This window comes from Larus michahellis, chromosome 1 (genome assembly GCF_964199755.1).
Source record: "Larus michahellis chromosome 1, bLarMic1.1, whole genome shotgun sequence".
NCBI classification, from domain to species: Eukaryota; Metazoa; Chordata; class Aves; order Charadriiformes; family Laridae; genus Larus; species Larus michahellis.
The window spans coordinates 155,034,171-155,058,034 of NC_133896.1; the positions used below are offsets into that span (position 1 = coordinate 155,034,171).

The 23,864-nt window shown below is 40.3% G+C and overlaps 1 protein-coding gene across 1 annotated transcript; it reads left to right on the top strand.

Moving 5' to 3' along the window:
* The first annotated feature begins 130 nt into the window (after window positions 1–130).
* SLC5A7 (solute carrier family 5 member 7) lies at window positions 131–23,864 on the top strand. Its single transcript, XM_074572911.1, has 8 exons — window positions 131–308; window positions 6,976–7,089; window positions 10,137–10,292; window positions 14,168–14,316; window positions 18,886–19,029; window positions 20,915–21,068; window positions 22,290–22,507; window positions 23,238–23,864. The coding sequence occupies exons 1-8, from the start codon at window positions 131–133 to the stop codon at window positions 23,862–23,864; spliced, it is 1,740 nt and encodes a 579-aa protein (XP_074429012.1).

Here is a 23,864-nt window from a genome sequence, read left to right on the forward strand (position 1 = left end):
CCATCTGCGCTTTCTTTGTACGCAGATTCTAAAAAGCATCTTACTGGGTTTGTTAAAAGCAGGCGTATTACTGCGTTCTCTCCAGAGGTCTTAATGAAATAGCGATCAAAGAAACAGTCGGGACTTCAACATGGCTTTCCATGTGGAGGGGCTGGTAGCCATAGTTGTATTCTACCTGGCTATCCTGGCAGTTGGGATATGGGCTGCTTGGAAAACCAAGAACACCGGCAGCGAAGGAGATCGCAGCGAAGCTATTATAGTTGGTGGAAGAGACATTGGCTTGCTAGTTGGTGGATTTACAATGACCGGTATGTAAAAAACGCCTTTTGTTTTTTTCTCTAACTAGCGTATAACTTGTCGGTTTTCAGTCTAAATGAAGAAGTGGAATCTGCATGTTGAATAATGCAAAATGGAGAAAATACAGATATACTTATTTCCAATTGCTGCTAACATTTTCTAGTGAACAACCAAATGTAGCATCTATATAAAAACAACAAATATTTTAAAATCATACAGGAAGAATGTATTTCTTATTCCTTGCTTTTGTATTCATCTGTAGATCAGATATGTTTGGGAAGAATAGAATTTATATAGTTTAATAAGAAATACAGTTTAAAAATAGCTGTTATTGTTGTTAAAGCCACCCAAATTGGTGATATATTTTTGTTTAATCTGAGTAAAACAAAGTTTATCTGTAAAAAGGTGGGGGGGCAGGGGGTGCAGCATCAATTAAGTTTCTAAAAGAAAATTGGCATAAATCCAAACTTGTGATTGCACTGATTTCGGCAAACTTACTTTGTGGATTCTTTTAGATTCTTTTGCAGCAGTTAGTTTGACAAAATAACACATTGCCGTGAATAGTAATATCAGTAGGAAAAGCCTGGGTGAAGGGAGAGTTTTTCAATAATTCTGTAAGCAGTGCTGTATGACTCCCAGAGCCAGTCAAACCAAATATCTTACCTGGGTAAACAGGATATTCACAATATGGTCCAAAATCTCAAGTCTTACAGATAACATATGGGACTGGAACAAAAATGGTTTATAAGGAGAGTGAATTGGCCCACCATTTTTATTTAAGCAATTTAATTTTTAAGTATGCTTCATTGGTTGGTGGGTTGGGTTTTTTTTGTATTCTAAATCCTATTCAAGCAAAACCCTTTCAATTGCCAAATTGGATTTATCAGGTTATATTTATGTTTTGCTGTTTTGCCCTGCTCTGGTTTCACAATTATCTAGTAAGTAAGAGACACATAAAAACTTGGGCCAAAATTCTGTATTCTTTAATCAACAGAAATTCGTATCCTCTTGCAGGGGCTTTTTGTTCATTCAAAGACTGAGTATTTGGGTATTGAGTAAAGAATGTTTGTAAAAGTCAATAAAGTTTGAATACAGGCATATGTTCTACTTTTAGCACTTTGCTATAATTTACTGTATCACGTATCCGTTGGCTACTGAAGCATCAGATATGACGAGATTCTGCTCATAGCAAGAGCTGGTTTGACAGCTTTCTGCTGAATTAAATGTTTTGAAGAGCACTGAAACCAGAATGTTTTGCAGAGATAGTGCTTACCACAAAACTGGAATCATTAGACTGGGGGAGTGGAGATGAAACAAGACATTGCCCGCGCAGGTGGTTGTGATGAACAGCTTTGCCTGTGGAAGAAGACACAAATTTTGGTCTCCTTAATCCTATTTTACAGGAATATTTTTTCATAGCATCTGAAGCAGAGATGAGACTTGGACTGAGGCTTCCTATATTGCAAGCTATTTCTATGGCCACCACAATTCACACCCACACACGCTCACGCCATTTCATGCAACTTCTAGAGAGGGCATGGTATATCATCTCTGCGGTAGAGCATCAGACTGATCGTAAAGCCTTGGCACAGCCTAAACACTCATGGATTTTATACTGTTAGGGTTCACATACTTTCTCATGTCTGCCTTCCCTAAATACGGCAGTTAAAGCTTGAGATGGCAAGTAAATTACACTTTCAGTTTTGGGAAAGCACGCGGGGCACACAAAGTTAGGTGTGGGCACAAGTCTGCTGAATCAGGGTTTATTTTGAGTTTTGTCTCGGTGAGGATGATTGAAATACTTAGTTTGTAAGCATAACAAAATAATTGCTGAGGTAAGCTGATCAAAATCCGCACTAATTTTTACTAAATGGTCACATTACTCAAGGCCATATTTGCTTCTTTACTAAACGATAGATATGCAGATTTTGCACCTCATAACCATGCCGCCAGAGATATACTGCTATTCCAGCATCATCTTATTTTTTACAGCTTTAATTGTCTAAATATAAATTAAAAAGCAAAGCTTATCCCATAAAAGGAAACTAAGAAATTTTTAAACATCTCCAGAAAGGGTATTGTTCATATGGACATGAAGTACTTTGGGTTATAAGATAAGGCCTAATTCTGTCGTTCTTGCCTGAGACAAACATTACCGTGTTCCATGGGTATTGGCTACGAAAATGGTAGCAGTTTCTGGGGCTACTTGGTGGGGAGGATGAGAGAATTGAGCCTATAAATTTAAAATCAAATTCACAGAATAAGCATCATGACTTCATAGGGACGGACTCAAGATTCCTGAGTAATTATAGCTGATATTCTAAATGGCATTTAAAAGCCCTAAAACAGGCACACTCCCTATGAATAATGGCTGTGGACATATTTGGATGTATACTGTGGTCTTGAAGAAACAGCTGTATCAACTAGCTATTGAAACGCCTAAACACAGAGCCCGTTAAAGGCTGAGTGTGTCTGCAATTACCATACCAAAACAGAAAGAGTGAGAAGCTTGAATTCTGGATGGATCGCAACAGCTCATATTAAAATGAGCTGACATAGTACCATAGTAGACATGCCTTTAATCTGTGTATTATTTTTATATAATTATACTTAAAATGTCGCGTTGAATATCGGCATTCCTTAATTTGTGAGTGAAATTCTTAGGAAGCGGTATCTGCAACAAACTTGAGTCTGTTCTGATTTTGGCAACTGAGTTTAAACCCCAAAGGAAATATTTGAGATGACATAATCAAATGCTTACAAACACAACCAAAACGGTAGTCATCTATTGATGTCATTTATTCATTTTAGTTGAATGGAGCTACGTGTCCTTCCACAAGAAAAAAAGAAATACTACAAAATCCTATTTTTCTGTAATCCTTAGGTCAGGATTTTCATTTTACAGAACTTGGTGGGTTGATTCAATAATTAGAGTGGTCAGACAAGGGATCATTCACAAAGGAGTGCCAAAAAATCTGATTTCCTATTATATATCAATATATATAAAGAACTCTGAGGTCGATTTCTGTGTTCCTCATATGAACTAGGAGCAGAAATGCACACCATATCCTCAGTATTTGTCTGATCGTTTTTTAGGGTGCATGCTTTGAATGGATTTTGGTATTTGCTGCATTTTTTGTTCCTTCATACAGCAAGCAAAGAGAGGATTAAAATAGATTACCACATGAGTGTTTCCATAGATTATTAAATTTTATATTCCTTTTGTCTGATTTAGAAAAAAAAAAGAATTTCACCAAAAAAGGTATTAAACTAACTTTAAATTGTGGCTTAGCACACTGAGGATCAGAAAATTAATATCTAAGGTTGAAATCCCATCCTATCATACCCCATTATTTTTTTTCAAATGTATCTACTGATGTCAGTGTACGTGCTGACTACCTATTCATCCCCTCCGAAAAAGCCATATAGCACCTTCCTCCTAGAGCTCTGGGGTCCTTGGCAGAGGTTCCACAACAGTCATGTGCATAGAGAGATTTATCAGCAGCTATTTTTCAAACCCCAATCCAGAAATCAAGAAATATAATTGAAAAGAAGTGCTAAATCCTCCATGACACCTTACCCAGCAATACCTCTCTGCAGGGCGTTATTCTTGTCCCCAGCCAGGGAGGGCAACGGCCCCTGCAACTTCACACAGAAGGGAAGTGACCTGGCTCCCTCCAGAAGAAAATAAGGGAGCTTGGCATGGCGCCCAAGTGCCCCGTGGAGAACACTCACCACCTCAGTAGCAACCCTAGGCATATCGATGCCAGACAGTGAAGCCTCCTTGCACCATGGCTGCAGCAATGCTGGACATCTGTCCTTGACTATGACATATTATTCCTGATCTGGAAGTGGGTATTCTTCATGTAGAATTCATGCTCATGTTTTTTCTAGGGAAGGAGACAAATACAATTCCCTTTCAAAGTATTTAATTTTGTTATTGTGTACAGGTGCTTACAACCTATTCCATAAGTTTATGCTGCTTGAGACACAGTAGGCAACACACATGCCAGATAGTCATGGACTCAACGGTCAATGGCTCAATGTCCGGATGGAGATAAGTGACAAGTGGTGTCCCTCAAGGGTCTGTATTGGGACCAGTATTATTTAACATCTTTGTTGGGGACATGGACAGTGGGACTGGGCTCACCCTCAGCAAGTTTGTGAATTACACCAAGCTCTGTAGTGCAGTCGACACGCTGGACGGAAGGGATGCCACCTAGAGGGACCTTGACAGACTAGGTGGTGGTGAACCTCATGAAGTTCAACAAGGCCAAGGGCAAGGTCCTGCACCTGGGTCACGGCAATCCCAGGCACAAATACAGGTTGGGCAGAGAATGGTTTGAGAGCAGCCCTGAGGAGAAGGACTTGGGGGTGTTGTTTGCTGAGAAGCTCAACATGAGCCGGCAATGTGCACTCGCATCCCAGAAAGCCAACCGCATCCTGGGCTGCATCAAAAGAAGCATGGCCAGCAGGTCGAGGGAGGTGATTCTGCCCCTCTACTGTGCTCTGGTGAGACCCCACCTGGAGTACTGAGTCCAGTTCTGGAGTCCACAGCACAAGAAGGACATGGACCTGTTGGAGTGGGTCCAGAGAAGGGCTGCAAAGTTGATCAAGGGGCTGGAGCACCTCTCCTGTATGAGAACAGGCTGAAAGAGTTGGGGTTGTTCATCCTGGAGGGGAGAAGGCTCTGGGGAGACCTTATAGCAGCCTTCCAGTACCTGAAGGGGCCCTGTAGGAGAGATGGAGAGGGACTGCTTATCAGGGAGTGTAGTGACAGGACAAGGGGTAATGGTTTTTAGTCTGAAAGAGAGGAGATTTAGATTAGACATTAGGAAGAAATTCTTTACTGTGAGGGTGGTGAGGCACTGGAACAGGTTGCCCAGGGAAATTGTGGATTCCTGAAATCCCTGGAAGTGTTCAAGGCCAGGCTGGATGGGGCTTTGAGCAACCTGATCTAGTGGGAGGTGTCCCTGCCTATGGCAGGGGGGTTGGAACCACATGGCCTTTAAGGTCCCTTCCAACCCAAACCATTCCAAGATTCTATGATTCTGGGACTCTGGTAACTGAAGTATGATATTCCCACCTTCCTTAATTCACACTGTCAAGCACAAAATCCCAAATGTCTGACAATTTTTTATGTAGATTTTTTATCTCTGCTCTTCCCCTCAAGGATCAGTGTTCACCCATCTTCTCCATGTGGTCCTACATGGGCATCACTCACCTCTTGTCTTGTCTCTGTAGTGCACAGTAGATCTCGATACCTAAAAGTATCAATAACAGGGTTCCTTGGGTCACTTCTTTTGTGTCAGATTTTCTCTGCATGCACATCCCTCATACAAGCCTATTATACTATTCCCAACAACAGAATGGTCCCTTCCTGCGCTTCAAAATGCTGGAAGGGGGACAAGTGTAATGGTCTTTTTGCCAGAGATCTTTGTTTCTAAAGCCACGGTGTAATTTAGCATTGAGTTAAAAAAATACTGTCTGGTAGTATTTGAGAGATATCACAGCTAAGTGAAAAGAGTGGTCATTTAGATTTTCTTGAAATTTCTTTAGGAATTTTAATTAAATTTTCTTCATTTGTGTTTAGCTCCAATTGTTTGTCTTAAACACAAAATCAAGTTTGCTTGTATGATGGTGGATGCTGGGAGAATTCTGAAGAATGCTTAGGAACATTCTTACAATTGTGAATTTTTACACAAGAAAGCCTGAACTACTCTAAGAAGGCAAGGGCTTCTGAGGCAAATCAGAACAGCATTGCAAAAATCTGGTACTTGTAATGTTCTGCCTGCCCTTGTTCAAACTACAGACTCAGATTCATAAAATTTACTCATTATACATTAGAGAAAATCAAGAACTTTTTGCATGGAATCTGCAAACAGGAAGAGATAAACCTTATTACGTAATTTGTTATGAATTATTTTTGCAGATGTAATCAAAATGCATTTCTTTCATACATACCGTAGGTCCCAATTCTCAAATGTAGGAACTTCCCTTCAGGGAGAGAATCAATTCATTCCAGGTCTGAAGCCGGTATATTGAAATATTGCTGTTTTTTAGAAAGATAAATGAGAGATATTACAGATAGCACAGTTCACTTCTGGAATATGTCTTCAGGAAGCACAAAAACAAATGAGCCAAAGTTTAAAACTTAAATAGCAACACAGAACCATCACAGCTCCTTGTGGAAACATAGCATTTAGGGAAACCGGTGTTTACTATGTGCTTTGTGTAGCCAAAATTTAAAATTTAGCAAGGTTTTAAAGGCAATTTTAAACTCTTGTCTAAACGCAGTTTTCCCAGCTGGGGTGACTTTATCACTGTATGTTTGTTGTTCTTCAGATTCCCCCATACATCTCTCCTTCATTTGGACTAACACAAAGAAAATGGTAACGATGTGCTTCATTCATTGTAAAAAGTAGTGGGGGACTCATCCCTCCCATCTTCACGGGCTATACAGACACTTAGACACGTTGAGGATTGCCACAGTCCATTGAACTTCTTTTTTTTGTATGTTTAGATAGTAAGTTTTTCGAATTGGGGATATCTTTTATAGAAGGTTGCCATGTCTTGTACAGGACATATAATAAAAAATAGCAATATTATAAGTGATGACAATTTTATTGTATAATGTCTTTGTGCACATTAAAGACTTTTCCATCTCTTCTTTTTCAGCCACATGGGTTGGAGGAGGTTACATCAACGGGACAGCAGAAGCTGTGTATGTCCCAGGCTACGGTCTAGCTTGGGCTCAGGCACCTATCGGATATTCCCTTAGTCTGATTTTAGGTAAGCAATGAACTAAAGCTAATAGTCTCTCATTTTAAACAATTCTGGTGACAAGTCCGTCATTTGAAATGAAACAACTAGGGTCTGATAAAAGCATACTGAGGTAAACTGGATCCCTTCTCCTGATAGATTTGGCTTTTAAAAAGGGAACCAGAAGATCGCTATAAATAGTTTGATATCTTGAGTTTCCTGAATGCCTTGGCAAGACCTATTTAATTATTACATCATAGTGATCTATGGAGGTCACAATAACAAAGGTTTTGTTGTGGGATTTTCTTGTAATTATATATGCTAAGTTTTATCCATTCACATTTTCCTTAAGTGCCTATATGATCTGGAACATAATAGTATCAGGGCACCTATAAATCTTGGAATTCAAGAGCAGCAAATATTCTTTCAAGTTAAGAAAATGCTTATACCTTACAGATCTTCACCAAGGGTCTAACTAACTTGCGTAATTTTGTGTAGGGAGTCTGTAGTAAAACAAGTCTGTTTCCTTAAAATTGGACCACTCGTCCTCTTGAATGAGGTACGAAACTCCAAATCACATGTTAAAATGCAAATACACAGTCCTACTATATGCAGGGTCAGAGTGTGAAATACAGGCAGGATTATAATTTTTAATGCTGTGGCCTCTAATTCTGGAAATGTAGTCTCAGAAGTCCCTTCGTTTTCTTAAAAATAATAGCAATAAAAAAATTTCTCACTGTGTCTCAACCACATGGAGCAGCTCACAACAAAAGTGCTGCCTTGTGAGCCATGATATTCATCATTCACCACAAAGTTGTCAGCTACATCCTCTTAGTTTGTGAACAGATCGTGTCCCTAAGGCAACAGCTGATGCAACAGTTTAAAAAGAATGTTGTTACAAAAAAGATCCTGTGTTCTTCATCTTTCGTTAATGTGGCTGGTGTATTCTCCTTTCTAATAATACTTGACTTCTCAGTTTATTTTGAGTCTTTTCTCATGGTCCTCCCACCTAGTCTGTCCCTTTCTTTTCTGTGGTTGCTTATCCAGGTCTTCTTGACCTTTTCATCTCTTCCTATATACGTGGATTGCCCTCCCGACTCTTTTTTCCCCTCGGAAACACCTTCATATGGCCTGTCCTGGTTCTCCTCTCTTCCCAGGTAGAAATGTTCCCCATCGTAGGTACTCCTCTCTGGCACATGCAGGCCAGCTCCAGTTCCAGTGGTAGTTCCCATACCTGAGAGCAGCTTTATTTCCTGTAAAGAAAATAATGGTAGATGTCTTCCTGGAGATCAGTTGATGTCATTGTGAGGTGATGAGGGTCATCATCCATTGATGTCATTAGGCGGTCATTAGGATCATAGCCACAGGCATCTTCCTGACTCTTAGCCTCTGTAGAATTGATACAAGTAAATAATAGCCAAGAAGGGGTTGAGCTAGCCTCTCCCCTCATTTCCAGCTGTTTTTAAAGATATCCAGACTTTTTTTCCTGGAAATTCTCATGGCCACTGCAGAGAAAAGAAGTCTGTATCATGTGGCCATGTATCTCTCTGCAGAGCACAGAGGAAAGCATTTCTGTGGCATGATCTGTACACGCAGGTTTGCGAGGAGAAGTTGTTTATCCTTCTTTTTTTAAAAAAAAATAACCAAAATTATAAATGTAAGGCTAGAAGAAATATTACTGCTTCAGAATGGAAGGATTTAAGACCGATATAATCTCCCTTTTAGTTCAATGTTGTGCTGCATACCACTTTTTTCCTAATTTTTCAAGCAATTTAGATTTACTTTGACATATGCTTGAACATCCTAATAGATTATAATGCTAGTGACTCTTTTTTTCTTCTTTTAGTTGTCTTTTGTAATGATGATGTCACAAGTAGAATAGGAACAGGATCCATGACCAATCCAAGAATAGTTAAAAAATGCTGTAGTTTCTGCATCCAAACAACTTGCCTAAACACAGCATTACCATAAGCATTATAAATAAATTGTGATTGGTAAGCCAGTACCTTCTGTTCGGGGAACTTAATGAAATGAAGAAATATGAGTGATATAAGGCAATACATAGAAATGTGGAAAATCTGCTGTACAACACAACGAATACATTACATATCTTGTGATGAAGAACCTAAGTAAGGGTCACTAAATACTGCACAGTAGATTTTATTGGGAACTGACTGATTTTCCAGGTTTTTTAGCTGTACCTTATATATTGCATTTCAACAGTTTTGCTGGGGTAGAAGTCTACTTAGTTATATCACGTACAGAACTCAACTACACAGGTTTCCATAGAAGGGCTCTTTCAGCTTCCTGACACGTGTCCTTTTTTTTTCCCCAGAAAGAAAGAATTTGAGGACTGTGCATTAGAAAGGGGCAGCCTTTGCACTTTTATGTATATATCCAGCCCATATGCCAGTCAGGCAGAGCAGAACTGCAATACATCCAAATTCCTGAACACGAATGAGTGGAATAAGTGTCTGACAAATGTTCAGGGAGCCTGACACCTGCAGAACCCGGAAGGCATCTGACCTACCCTGTAGGTGTAATAAGGTTGATTTAAGTATACATTAAAAATCTGAATTGTCCTGAAAGAATCAGATTTGCTGTGTGTGCGCTAAACCGTGTGTGAACTCATATTTCTAACCCAGGAATTCCAGACAGTTTTATTTTTTGAGCAGGACCATGTGAAAATTCATGCTGGATTCTGGTCTAAGAATGAACAGGATTAGGTAGAAAAGCCATTTCCTTATGCTGATACAAAATTAGACAAAACTCTGACAGCATCCGTAATGGCAGATTAAGTAAACTGAACCAGACAAAATAAGAGAAACTTATTTTTCATCATCAGATCATAGACATTAATGGTGTGGATGTGTTTACGGAACTGTAGACAGATGTAAGGTGAGAGTTCTTAGAGAATGTTTTAACTGTATTTATTCCTTTAAAAAAACCCCAAAACAACAAACAGTAATACTGACATTTTTGTACCCTTAACCTTTAACTGACAATCAGTGTTTCACCCCTTAATGACAATGCTTTTCTCCACTGCTGCTGGTGTCTTATGGTACTTTTCTTTGTAGGTGGTCTTTTTTTCGCAAAACCCATGCGCTCCAAAGGCTATGTGACAATGCTAGACCCTTTTCAGCAGCTTTATGGAAAAAGGATGGGAGGGCTACTGTTTATTCCGGCTTTAATGGGAGAAATGTTTTGGGCTGCTGCCATCTTCTCTGCCTTAGGTAAGGAATACGCGGTATAAATATTAATTTATCACAGGTGGAAAGGATAAATCAGAGATGCATTAAAATTCTGGCTTCAAATGCTAACTATCCTACCCAAATGATTTGGAATGTGACAGTTCTCAGACCCATGCTAATTAGTAATTAAACCCGGTAATGGTACCCCATTGATTATTTTGGTAATGGAAAGACACGCAAGGTATCTATTAATTTTCAGATACCTTTAAGTTGTCCTTTTTCAAAGAGTATGAAAAGATTTAGCGAGAAATTTCCTTTAATTGTGAGGTTGACATGAGCCATTGCAAGTGTCCCTTTTATGTCAAGGCTGACCCAGCTTCTCTTTTACACCACTGAGATCAGAGAAGCCAGTCAAAATTTCACTTAAAGATATGAAACATTATTGCCAATGCATCTAAACAAAATAATCTTTTGCATATAGGACACCTTCATATACAGAACTCTCCATAGCACAAATAATAGAGGTAGAACAGACGCTGATCAATAAACCGAAGTATTAATTCTAAATGGCTTTCTACACAACAAAATGAAGAAAATACTTAGGATTCAAGAAAGGATTCAGAGAATTAGTAGAACTATGACTCAATAGAAAATCACCCAAGTACTCATCCAGTTCTGAAAAAAAAATCAGTTTCCAGGGTTTTTAATTATATTTCAGGCCTGAATTTAGCAATCCCTTCAAGAACTGAGAAAGCCCTTGAGTTGAAGCACCAGTAGTTGACTTTTACCAGCTAATCATACTCAGTGCACATGCATGTGGTAATGCTTTCTAGCACAAGCTATTTTAAACAGAAAATAAACTTTGAAGGTTATCTCCAACTGTGCTCTGATGAACTGCAGAGCAATGGGGAGCTTGTTTACCACAATTTCATCACAAAACCCTTAAAGGACTAAGAACAAACTACATGCTGAGGTGATAGGAGTTGAATAACTTGAAGAACACTCTGAGTATTTGGAATATACTTTCTTTTTGATTGAGGACAAGCTAATCTGTGATATTTCAAAGCAAATGGTATGAATTCCTTTCTAGTAGGTTTATATTAACAGCTGACAGTTAAAGACTGTCAATGATTATAAAGGTCATTGGGGGTTTTGATTTTAACTATGATTTTAACTATTCTGTGAATAGATCTAGTTACATTATTCCTCCTGATTTGCACACCTATCCTCACTGATAAGTATTTAATCCTAGTTCTCTTCACTTCTTGATTGTCCTTATGATAGTCCATTCTGACAACCAGAAAAACAAGCAAAGGGGGCAGGAGGTCTGCATGGATGAGAAGGAGCTCCTGACTAGTCTCAGACATAAAAACAAGCATTCAAGAGGCAGAAGCAGGGAAAAGTCACCTGGACAGAATACAGAGACACTGTCCAAGCATGCAGAGATGGAGTTAGAAAAGCCAAAGTCTGCATGGATTTGAATCTGGCCATGAAGGGCAGCAAGAAATGCTTCTACAAGTACATAAATTGGCAAAAATGTAGGCTCTTATTGAATGGGACAAGGAACCTGGTGGCAAAGGATATGGAAAAGGCTGAGGTACTCAGTGCCTTCTCTGCCTAATTCTTTGCTGTTAAGGAATCTCAGGACCCTGAGAACCTTAGGAAAGTCCAGGTCAAGGAAGGCTTGCTGGAGGAGGATCAGATTAGGAAACATTTTAACAGAGTGGACAGATACAATTTCATGGGACCTCATGGGATGCATACCACAAGTGCTGTGGGAGCATGCTGATGGTATTGCAAGGACACCCTCAGTAATCTTCTGAAAATGTAGTGATCAGGGATGTCCCTGATGACTGGAAGAAAACAAATGTCACCGCTGTCTTCAAGAAAGGCAAAAAGGACATTATGAGGAACTAAAGGCTGGTCAAATAATCCTGGAAACTACTGCCATACAAGTGAAGGTCAAGAAGGGAACTGGGAGGATTTATGGAAAGGAAATAATTCCTGACTACCTGAGATCTTCGATGATGAGATGAATGGCTTGGTTCATGAAGGGAGAGCAGGGCATGTTGTGGATTCCAGCAAGGGCTTTTTACACCATCTCCCATAATATCCTTATAGACAAACAGATGAACTTCAGACTAGATAAGTGGTCAGTGAGGAGGATTGAAAACTGGCGGAACTGCTGGGCTCAGAGGGCTGTGACCAGCAGCATGGAAGCCTCTGCATGGCCAGTCATCATTGGAGTACCCCAGGGGTCAATAATGAGTCCTGTGTTGTGTAACACCTTCATTAATGACCTGGCTGATGGGACCAAGTGCACCTTCAGCTAGCTTGCAGAAATTAAAAACTGTGAGGAGTTGCTGACAGATCAGATGGTTATACTGCCATTCAGAAGGACCTCAACAGGCTGCAGAAATGAGCCAACAGGTACCTCATGAAGTTCAACAACGGGAAATGCTGAGTCTTGCACCTGGGAGGAACAACCTTATGCCCCAGTACAGGCTGGGGATTGACCAGCTGGAAAGGAGGTTTGCAGAGAAGGACCTGGGAGTCCTAAAGGGTAATGAAGTTGACCATGAACCAGCAGTGTGCCCTTGTGGCAAAGAAAGCCAATGGCATTCTGGGTTGCATTAGAAAAACCGTTACCAGCAAGTTGAGGGACATAATCCCTTCCCTCTACTCAGCATTGGTGAGACACATTTGGAGTGCCAGGTCCAGTGCTGGGCTCCCCAATAGAAGAGACATAGACATACTGGAGAGAGTCCAGTGAAGAACCACAGAGATGGTTAAGGGACTGGGGTATCTGGCGTATAAGGAGAGGCTGAGAGATCTAGGACTATTCAACCTGGAGAAGAGGCTCAGGGAGATCTTATCCATGTGAAGAAATACCTGATTTTGCAGTGGAGGGAGTGGAATAAAGAAGGCAGAGTCAGACTTCTCTCAGTGCTGCCCAGTAACAGGACAAGAGGCAATAGGCGTAAATTGAACTACAGGAAATTCCATTTAAACTTCAGAAAAAACTTTTTTTTACAGTGGAAGAGGTCAAACACTGGCAGAGGTTGCCCAGATAGGTTGTAGAGTTTCCATCCGTGCCAGTATTCAAGACCTGACTAGACATGACCCTGAGCAACCTGCCCTAGTTTGAGTGGGGACTTGGACTTAACAATCTCTAGAGGTGCCTTTCAGTCTTAGCAACTCTTTGATTCAGTGAGTTAGTTTGTGGAGACTGGCAGCTTAACATTGTGCTTTCTTCTCTATAAATGAAATCTGCTTGATGGTGCTTGAAGAAGTAATTGGTTTCTAGGTCGATGATGGAGGATGGATTCCCCATTTTTCAAAGAAACCCACCCTTTTCCTGTGTAAACAATTGAAGGGCACTCTCTAAAGTGATCAGTGGACAATTATCCCTATAGCTGATGTGTCTTCTACCTTTCCTTCCTTGGTTAAAATGGGCTAGCTCAGAGCATAAGTGAGATACAGAAGGGTGCGATATGCTGCAGCAGACCTCCCATAGCCACTACAATGACACACTTGCGTGTGATGCAGCTGAAACTCACCCAGGGAGGCTTCAGCTGTTGGTGTGTGTCTGCTTTTTCCCAGGCAGAACAAGAGAGCATAGTCCTTCCAGACCTCGAGCAGTAAGGGAAGGCTGTTGGGACCCTTCCTTCCTCCACTTGGTAAGAACCTGAAACATGACAGATGCTGAACTTAGACCAAAAGGAGACTTTCTTTTCCCACTCCCTTCACAGGTGCAGAAGGGGTGTGCAGAAAATAGGGGAATATCTTCACGCTGTTGCTAAGTATCAGATTGCATAGCAAATCAGCACCTGTATGTGTAATTTAACAAAGGTGAGCCTTCTCATCAGGCGTACTGTGACATATAGTAACATACAGTGTTTTGGTTTTCCCCATAGGTGCCACTATAAGTGTGATCATTGACATTAATGTCAATATTTCAGTCATTATTTCTGCCCTGATTGCAACTATGTACACACTTGTGGGTGGACTTTATTCTGTGGCCTACACCGATGTAGTTCAGCTCTTCTGCATCTTCCTGGGACTGGTAAGTTTGTCTTTTTTCCCCTTCTTTGTTGAGGATTTTGCCCCACATGTTATGATGATTGCTAAGACCCATTGCCCATCTTTGGTTTTGGAACTATGTCTTCACTGAAAGCATGGAGAAGGAATACCTCCACTCGCAGAGCCCTGACTTTAAAGAGTCTGTATTTACATCAATATACAGTCAGTGCTTCAACAATAATGTTGACGAGAGGCCCGATTCTTTTTCCAGCTTTTTTCCAACCGGTCTCATAGTGCAAACACTCTCATAATATTTCTGCTGAGTATATATCTAACTCAGGATAGGACTGGATCTGACTCCTTCCCTATCCATAGGACTGTGGCACAGGCACTGGAAGGAGGCATCAGACATAGGCAGCAGTCAGTAGAGCAGTCCAGAAACACTGGCATTGGACCTGCAGAGCTGATACTCTCCTGATTCTCTTTTCTGTAGCTGTCACCTACTCACGCAGCTTAGTTAACCTCCTGCTTTAAATCACCTTCTTGAGTTTGCTCTCATTTCCCTTCATCATCCTTGAAGACCATAGTATAGGAAGTGTCACCAGAAGACCTTGCTCTTTGCATACCCTGTTGTGACTATCCCCTCATCAACTATCAGTGTTGTGCTAGTGGGTAGCCTTTTCTTTTATTTACTGCTGTTCTTTAAGCCCTACTCTGAAAAACTTCAATGCAACAGGGCTCAGATCACACAGGTGCAATCAAAGAAGCTGCTGTCTTTGTTTGCCAGTGGTAGTAATAGATGGTCACAGGTGTGCAAAGATCTGAGACAGGCTGAAATAAATGGGGTGGCTCAAAGTGAAGGAACTGAACGGCACCTTGGGGACCCAGAGCTGTTTCTCTGCTTTCACCGTAGTTCTTAGGCAGCTCTGGGGAAATTGCTTCAGCCAGAGCTCACACAGGTGGTCACTAACCAACCCTGTGTGCATCCTCACTCTGTGGCATCCTACCGTGAGGCCTATGGCCTTATTTGCAGAAGTGCGAAGCATTCCCTGTTGTAACTGACTTCATGGTAATGGTGCTAAATACCCTGGAAAAGCAAATCCAAGTTTTAGCTGGCCACCTCAAATGAGAAATTATTCTAGATCTTCTTCACCCATACCTTTGTCCTTCACCTGCACAGTAGTGCTCCTTCCCTAACATGCATGTTGATATTTGTGAACCACTCAGTTTCTACAGATGGTGTGCATTACAGCAATTCCCCAAATTGTAGATAAATCAAAATACAGAAATGCTTTTCCAATAAGGACAACTCATGCACTGCTAAAGACCGTGATCCCAGGGGAATAACAACATGTGATCCTGTATTAAAGGCAGCATGAACCTGACAGGGAGGGGAAAAGCAAATGAAGCTTGTATAGCAGTATTCTAAATGGTTGGATCCGTAGCTTTAATAATGTTCTTTTAATTCAGGTTGGGCTCTTTATGTAATTTCCCATTTAAAATAAACAGCAATAATGTCATGTAGGGAGACCCATATTCATAACCTCAGGAGTCATCAGTGGGGCTGGAAGTCTCAGATAGCATCTCAATGGCTATGTTCTAGGTGAGGCAGTTTTAGATGACATGGGGCATTTTCGCAGTAGGTGTCACAGCAGAAGATGTCAGGGGCTCAGGCATCCCAGCTTCCCCTTCAGGCTCTGGAGCAGCTTGTATTCCCACCGGAACAGAGCTTTCATTCCTCTAACGTCTGTTCCTCTCCTGTTCCTTACCCAGGAGGGGATGTTTGTTCTAATCACTTCTGTTTCCTACCCTGTCTCTTCATTTCAGCCACAGCTTCTTCCTTAGACTTCCATAACGTCTACCCCAGCCACTCCACGTACTTCCCTGGTTTTCTCCTTACAATCCCATGTAGTCTCTCTCCTTCCCTCCTCACTCTTCTGTACACATCTGCAATTCTCAGCTCTTTGTCTTTATCTTGCCACATCAGTCTTTCCCTGATCCTGCACTGTAGCCCCATGTCATGGTTTAACCCCAACACACAGTCGCTCACTCACCACTTTCCCACACATGGGAGGAAAAGAGGCGAAAGGAAAAAAACTCATGGGTTGAGATAAAGACTGTTCAATAGAACAATATCAGAAAAGGAAAAATAACACTAATAATAACAATAATAGCAATAATAATAGCACCAGACACTCTCACCGCCCGGTGAATTGGCACCATCCCAAGCAGTGGTAGCGGATTACCACCCCCCTGGCTAACCCCCATTTATCTACTGAGCATGACATCTATGGTATGGAATATTTCATTGGCCATTCCATCATTCTGTCTATTCTTTTATAGGAAGCTGAAAAAAAAAGTCCTTGAATAATGTAAACATCACTTAACAACTAAAACCACTACGTATTATTGACATTCCTTTCACAACAATCACTAGAAAGAGAAATTCTTTCCCAGCTGAAACCAGGACACCCTACTATTTACTGACTCTTCATCTCAGCTTTATTATTAATTCCCCATTCTAAACTCTTTGCCACCATGTAGAAGTCCCTTTTTTCTGGTTTCCAATTCCATGAGTTCTAGGTCCTTCTGTCTACTTTCTACTTCTATCCCTCAGTCTCAATTCCCAACATAAAGTTCCAGTTTCTGCTTTACTTCCACAAGCCTTCATTTTATTTGCCCTCCATTCAAAACAATGGATTTTCTACGCGCATTAGAAAGGGCTCAATGAAGAAATTGGATCTCTGTATTAAGCAAGTTAAACAGTACCAAGGTGAAAAACACGGGATCATCTGTAGTGCTTAATAGTTAGCACAGTCCTAGCACTGTTTTGGCACACATCAACTCGTACTTTCCCAGATAATCCCCAGGAACAGTTGAGGGATGTCCTTTTTGGCAAGGAAAGGACTCTGGATGTATGGATGCAAATCATGACATGTTGGTAAACCACAGGGCTGGAGAAAGTGTCTTGACTTGTTTTATTTACTAGTATAGAAGTAGTTCTTGAGACCACAAAGAGCTAGGTTACTGTCAGGAACTGGAATAGATTACAAAAGCTCATAATACATTTGCAATACAGTCCCTACTAAAACCTCGGCTGTGGCATGCAGGTTGCAGATGGACCTTTAGAAATGTACCCTACTGAAAATCTCAGCTGAGTATGCGCAAACTACAGTTCTTCAGAAGCTTGTCACTTGGACATGTTTGAGATTTGAGATGAAAATCCACATGATATTCTTGTTCCCTATTAATTTCTCAACAATAAGAGTATTAATATCCATTAATTTTGACAATATGTTTATTTTTCTTTCATAATATCTTGGAAACAGTTGAAACATTTTGGTGATCTTTCCCAGAAAAGCCCAAACAGACAGTGAGAAGGGAATCTTTCTGCCCAAGTGCTTAAATTGGCAATATCTAACTGAGAACAGAATACTATGGTACATGATAAACAGCCTGCATAATAGGCAGTACAGCAAATCACAGAATCACAGAATCACAGAATGATAGGAGTTGTGAGGGACCTCTGGAGATCATCTAGTCCAACCTCCTTGGCCAAAGCAGGTTCACCTAGAACAGGTTGCACAGGAACCTGCAGGCAGGTTTCATATATTCTTCACACGTTATTGCAGTAATTGTGCAACAAAGTAGAGGAAGATGTTTGATTTCTCCCCTCCGTGTTCCTGTTATCCCATACACTTAAATGTGATCAGTTGGATTGGGGTAACCTGTGTGTTTTGGATACCACTGGAGCCTTAAGAATGCAGTGCTTGCAACGGTCTATTCCATATAGCACAAAGCCTGGTTTTCATCTCAATAGGAGCTACTGAGGTTCGTCTCATAGAGAATTAGTGAGTTACACCATTGCAAAATGAGTTGGCAAGTATATGTGCAAAAAGTCAGTTGGTGAAGGAAATGAACCTGCTGTCTGAAACTGTCTCTGAGAAGGGTTTCTCAATTGATTTTTTGGTCTAGATCAAAAACAGAGAGACTGAAAATAGTCAAAAGCCTAGAGTGATATTACCCTCAAGGTAGAAAAGTGCTGTAACACTGGGATACTGGGTGTTCTGAAGCAAGAGAGATGGAGTTCACCAACAGCACCCCTTTCTTGTCATGATACAGTTTTGTGTTGAATTAAAAACAAATCCTCAAGCCTTCAGGTGTGTTTGTGATGTCTCATAGAATGTTTGTGATTCTATGATTCATGCCTGTATACTGGCAAATCACGATGCTGTTGCACACAAGTTTATATGTAGATGTTTCTCTACAGTGTGGTCCAGGAAAGGATGTAAAGAATATGTGTAGAGTTTAGGGAAAATAAAATGAAGACATATAAATGCATCTTTCCTGCTGATTTTGTGATATACACTGGTTAATTCTCTGCTCACACTCACCCTTTGCAGAACAGAGGTAAGCTATCCATTACCAAGCTCTCTGGATTTCGGAGATGTTCCACCAGCACATAACCCAACTTTTCTGCAAGTCAGCTCGGCAACTTAGCTGTAAATCTGTAGCATGCAAAAAGAAGAAAACCAGATCAATGTTAATGTTAAAATTTCACAGATTTAGAATGCTTTCTTTAGACCCGAACAGTGTTACTCTTTGGTTACAGTGGATCAGCGTACCCTTTGCAATGTCCCATCCTGCAGTGACAGACATTGGGCTCACGGCTGTGCACCAGGTGCACCAAGCACCTTGGCTTGGATCTATCAACCCACTTGACATTTACACATGGCTGGACAATTTCCTTTTACTGGTAAGTGATGGCTTGTATGAAGGAATGAAGCATTTGAGCACTCACACTGTGTTACTGTGACAGCTGAAAATAATAGAGAGTCTAGTTAAGAGTTTCCAGCAAACAGAAAACTTTTACCCTCTTGACTTCTGCTCAATATTTCTGCACATTTGAAGGATTTCAGTGAAATATCAGTAGAATATTGGAGCGCAGCTGTCAAAGTCAGCATTGCCAGGAATGCAATTTAAATATCATCAGGCTGAAAGAGTTGACTTATGCTAAAATTAATTAAAAGTGTGCAGCTTAACTGATGTCATTGTTGGCAGAGGCATTTATATATTGCAGAAGGCAATAAATATGTTACAAAAATGATTAAATATGCCTTAGGTGCAGGTGATGTAGAAAAAGCTTTGCAGCGATGGATGGATAGATGAATTCATACGTGCACACATGCCAGAATGAACTGAGGGCTTTCATTATTTAATGCCTATGTATTACACATGGGATTGGTAGTTATTAAGTACTTTCCATTGGAAGATCTAGCAACACATGCTAACATTTTCCATTCTCAGTGTCCCTGAGCAACTCTACACTGTTTTTACTATTATGTTGTACTTTGGGATTCCTTTCTCTTTTTTTAAAAAATAATGTTAACCAAAAATGTTCAGAGTTTTCTGATAATTGGACTATTAAAATATATTGTTTAATCCAGCTTAAATTTTTTAGAGATTCTCAGAGAGCCAAAGTATGTCATGAGCTCAAGCAGCTGTATTCTGTCTGGTAAACCATAAGGTTTAATCTCTGCTGATGACCAAAGGAAAGCTCTGATTTTGACAAATCGTGACACGTTTTCATCGTGTTTATTTCATTATAGCTCAAGAAATTGGCATATGCTTGGAAGCTTTGTTAAAGGAACATTCTTAAGACTGCAAAGGAAAACAGTGATAAATAGCAAGTCAAAATCAGAGTTGCCTGTGAAACATTCATTTGGTCCCTGTGTGTGCATGAAATGTATGAAACACCTGTATACACACTACTTGGTCCAAATGCCTCCTGCCTCATTTAGTGTGTAGAACTGGACTGTGCACATTTAGTGAGCAATTTGCTTTATTTTCATTCCATGCTATTTAGTCATAGGCACTTATTTACTTAGTGGAGACTATTCAAAACCTGCTCTCAGGACAGAATTGTTAGTACTTGATTTTTAGCCTTTGATAATAATACTCTTGATAATACTCTTTTGTGTCATATTTTGCAGATATAATTTTAAGTCTAATCAGGATCTTCACTGTTATACACCCAAAACAAGAGAATGGTAGCCACCATAAAAGAAAACTATTTTTCTGCTTTCTCTTTAATGTCTATTGGTATCATGTTTGCTTAAGACAGTGGGAGAATAATTTTTCAGATTCTTGTGTTCAACGTATACAGAACACGTTGCCTTGTTTAGATGGCTACACACATTCATACAGGAAGATAAAATCTTGCTTTCAGATCCTATCAGAGTCTAATCTACTTTTGGCAGGGGGAGGGTAGTGGAGGCCAAATTCTTCAAATATGAAATATGACAATAGTATTTTATAACATTTCATAAGGCTTTATCAAGTATTTATACAGCTCACAGTAACTGGAGATTACAGAGACTTTGTAAGTGCAAAGTGTTGTTACAAAGGAACAACTTGTCCAAAAGAATGGGATTTAAGTGGACTTACAGAGGTTTGACATTACTTATGAGAATGGAAGTTACAGCTATTACTGACTGACTGATATTCAATAAATAAATGAAAGAGCAGTAACACGGCATTCAGCATTCAAGTGATGTTTCTAAACATGCTCTCTATATGGCAATAGCAAAAAATTCCAGAGTTAGCCCCCGGTGACGGGATGCTTCCCATTGTGTTTGCAGACATTAGGAGGAATCCCGTGGCAAGCATATTTCCAGAGAGTTCTTTCCTCATCTTCTGCCACATATGCTCAAGTTCTGTCATTTCTGGCTGCTTTTGGCTGTCTTGTGATGGCTCTTCCTGCAGTACTCATTGGTGCAATTGGAGCATCTACAGGTAAATGATTAAAAATAAATAGCACAATAAATGTAAAATGTAAAATAGTACAATAAACATGTGAAAACGTTACAAAGCTTAATCTAGCCAGGTGACATCATTAGTCAACTCATGACTTCTTCAATAGGAGACTACACTGAAAAATACTATAGAATATTTCTCTCAGGGGAAATTGCTTCTACCCCAGTGGCTGAGATGATTAACTCATTTTTGCACATTCTAGATATCTACAGATGTAACATTTCTATTTAATGTTTGAGTTAGTTAGATTATGGTACTTTTATTTGGTCCTAACAGTAATAATGAGGAGCAGCTGAGGGAGCTGGGGTTGTTTAGCCTGGAGAAAAGGAGGCTGAGGGAGGACCTTATCGCTCTCTGCAACTACCTGAAAGGAGGGTGTAGCCAGGTGGGGGTCGGTTTCTTCTCTCAAGTAACAAGTGATAGGATGAGAGGAGATGGCCTCAAGTTGCACCAGGGGAGGTTTAGACTGGGTATTAGGAAAAATCTCTTCACTGAAAGGGTTGTCAAGCATTGGAACAGGCTGCCCAGGGATGTGCTGGAGTCAACATCCCTGGAAGTATTTAAAAGATATGTGGATGTGGTGCTTAGGGACATGGTTTGGTGGTGTACTGGGCAGTGCTAGGTTTACAGTTGGACTCAATGGTCTTAGGGGTCTTTTCCAACCTAAATGATTCTGTGATTTATCAGGAATTTCTTATCTTGACAAAAACATCTTTGTCAAGGTCTTTGTCATAGTGAGAGTGATCCCCATCCCAGTGACCGTGTAGTAAAACCGTTAGAACTGTTCCGTTGGAAATGTTTAACACATGGCTTTGAGCCTTGAGTCTGTAACCCAAGAGAATAGTTAAACACATCACAAACAAACATGGATCCGACTCGTTTTATTGAGGAAAATGACATTCATGAGCAATGCAAAGTTTTAATGTTAAACTTCCTACTGGATAACTACAGGCCATGGTCAGACTTAGCTTAGAGGTAAGGAGAAATGCTGAGCAGAACTAAATCTGCCTAACAAAGCCAGTGGGACACTGCCTTTCTGAAATGCCATCGGTCTGGCCCTAGTCTTGGCCCTAGTTTGGTCTTTAAATGTGAATGAAAATGTTGCAATGTGAGTAGCTCACTCACTACACATAAAGTCAAGAGATGCTGTAGCTGATGACTACTAATGTTACTAATAACTTACCGGTGTCCATATTGCAGCCTGGAATGAGACTGATTATGGTGTCCCTGACCCCATGACTAAAAAAGAAGCAGATATGATTCTACCGATCGTGCTCCAGTACCTTTGCCCCGTCTATATCTCATTCTTTGGCCTTGGCGCTGTATCTGCTGCTGTGATGTCGTCAGCCGACTCTTCAATTTTATCAGCAAGTTCTATGTTTGCTCGAAACATTTACCAGCTTTCCTTTCGGCAAAATGTGAGATAACATTTTCATTTTTACTTTTAGAGAAAATTTTAGGTGAGAGCTTAACTAGGTGATGCATAGACTGTAATTTCATAATGAAACACCTCTTTCACATTCCTGTGCATGACTAGAAAAAGTATAGCATTTCATTCCTAAACAGTGTATTGAATAATCCCAAAGTCATAAAAATATTTATGGTTGTGACTGACAACAGAGGTGAAAAAGCTAGCTCAGGGGTGGGAGCTTTCAAGAGTTTGTCTCATGGCGCTGCTCTTAATTACTGCTGCAACCATAAGTTTTACTTAAATCCTTAACAAAATGAGACATCTTTGTGAATTATTGATTTATCAGGAAATCATTTGACAACAGAATGGGCTAGTGAGTCGGAGTTTTTCTCAGGAAATGGAGAAGAAGAAATTCTGATGCTGACAGTTTTTTCTGGTTGAGCCATATTGTGCTTATATTTAAAAGTTATTTCTAACACTGATGTTTTTTTCTTTCACACTTTGTCAGACTTATGCTCAAAGATTAACGGCTTTGGGAATGGCAACCATAACCCTTAGGGTTTTTTTCTCTGTGTGTGAGATGGAGATAGAGACAGAGATATTCTTCTGTAAATATTATTGAATATGTCATGCAAAATTTCCTTTTACGATGCAGTGTTACATATATATATGTGCATAAATGTAGGCATACATATATTGCCCAGAAAAAGGCGCCTAACACTGCCCTTTTTTTGCAGGCTTCAGACAGGGAAATCGTGTGGGTCATGAGAATCACCGTTTTTCTGTTTGGAGCGTCAGCAACAGCAATGGCACTGCTGGCTTCATCGGTGTACGGCCTGTGGTACCTCAGCTCTGACCTTGTTTATATCATCATATTCCCCCAGCTCCTGTGTGTGTTATTTATTAAAGGAACCAACACCTACGGTGCCATTGCAGGATACTTATTTGGCCTTGTTCTCAGAATAACCGGAGGAGAACCGTACCTCTACCTTCAGCCCTTGATCTACTATCCTGGCTGCTATCCGGATGAAAATAATATCTATATCCAGCGATTCCCATTTAAAACACTCGCAATGCTTACCTCCTTCTTTACTAACATTATAGTCTCCTACTTAGCCAAATACTTGTTTGAGAGTGGGACTTTGCCACCAAAGCTGGACTTCCTTGATGCTGTTGTTGCCAGGTACAGTAGAGAACACATGGACAAAGCAACTCTTGTAAAAAGTGACAATATTGTATTGAACGAACTCGCGCCTGTGAATCCACGACACAGTCTAACTTTGAGCTCAACTTTCACAAACAAGGAAGCCTTCAATTATGTTGATTCGAGTCCAGAGCTGTCCAACACTGAAGATGATAATTAA

Bases quoted from the DNA above. Each gene is read 5' to 3' on its own strand.
- SLC5A7 (XM_074572911.1), top strand. From the start codon at position 131: ATGGCTTTCCATGTGGAGGGGCTGGTAGCCATAGTTGTATTCTACCTG. The intron at 14,317-18,885 runs GTAAGTTTGTCT...CTTTGGTTACAG, and splicing joins TCTGCATCTTCCTGGGACTG to TGGATCAGCGTACCCTTTGC. The intron at 22,508-23,237 runs GTGAGATAACAT...CTTTTTTTGCAG, and splicing joins AGCTTTCCTTTCGGCAAAAT to GCTTCAGACAGGGAAATCGT.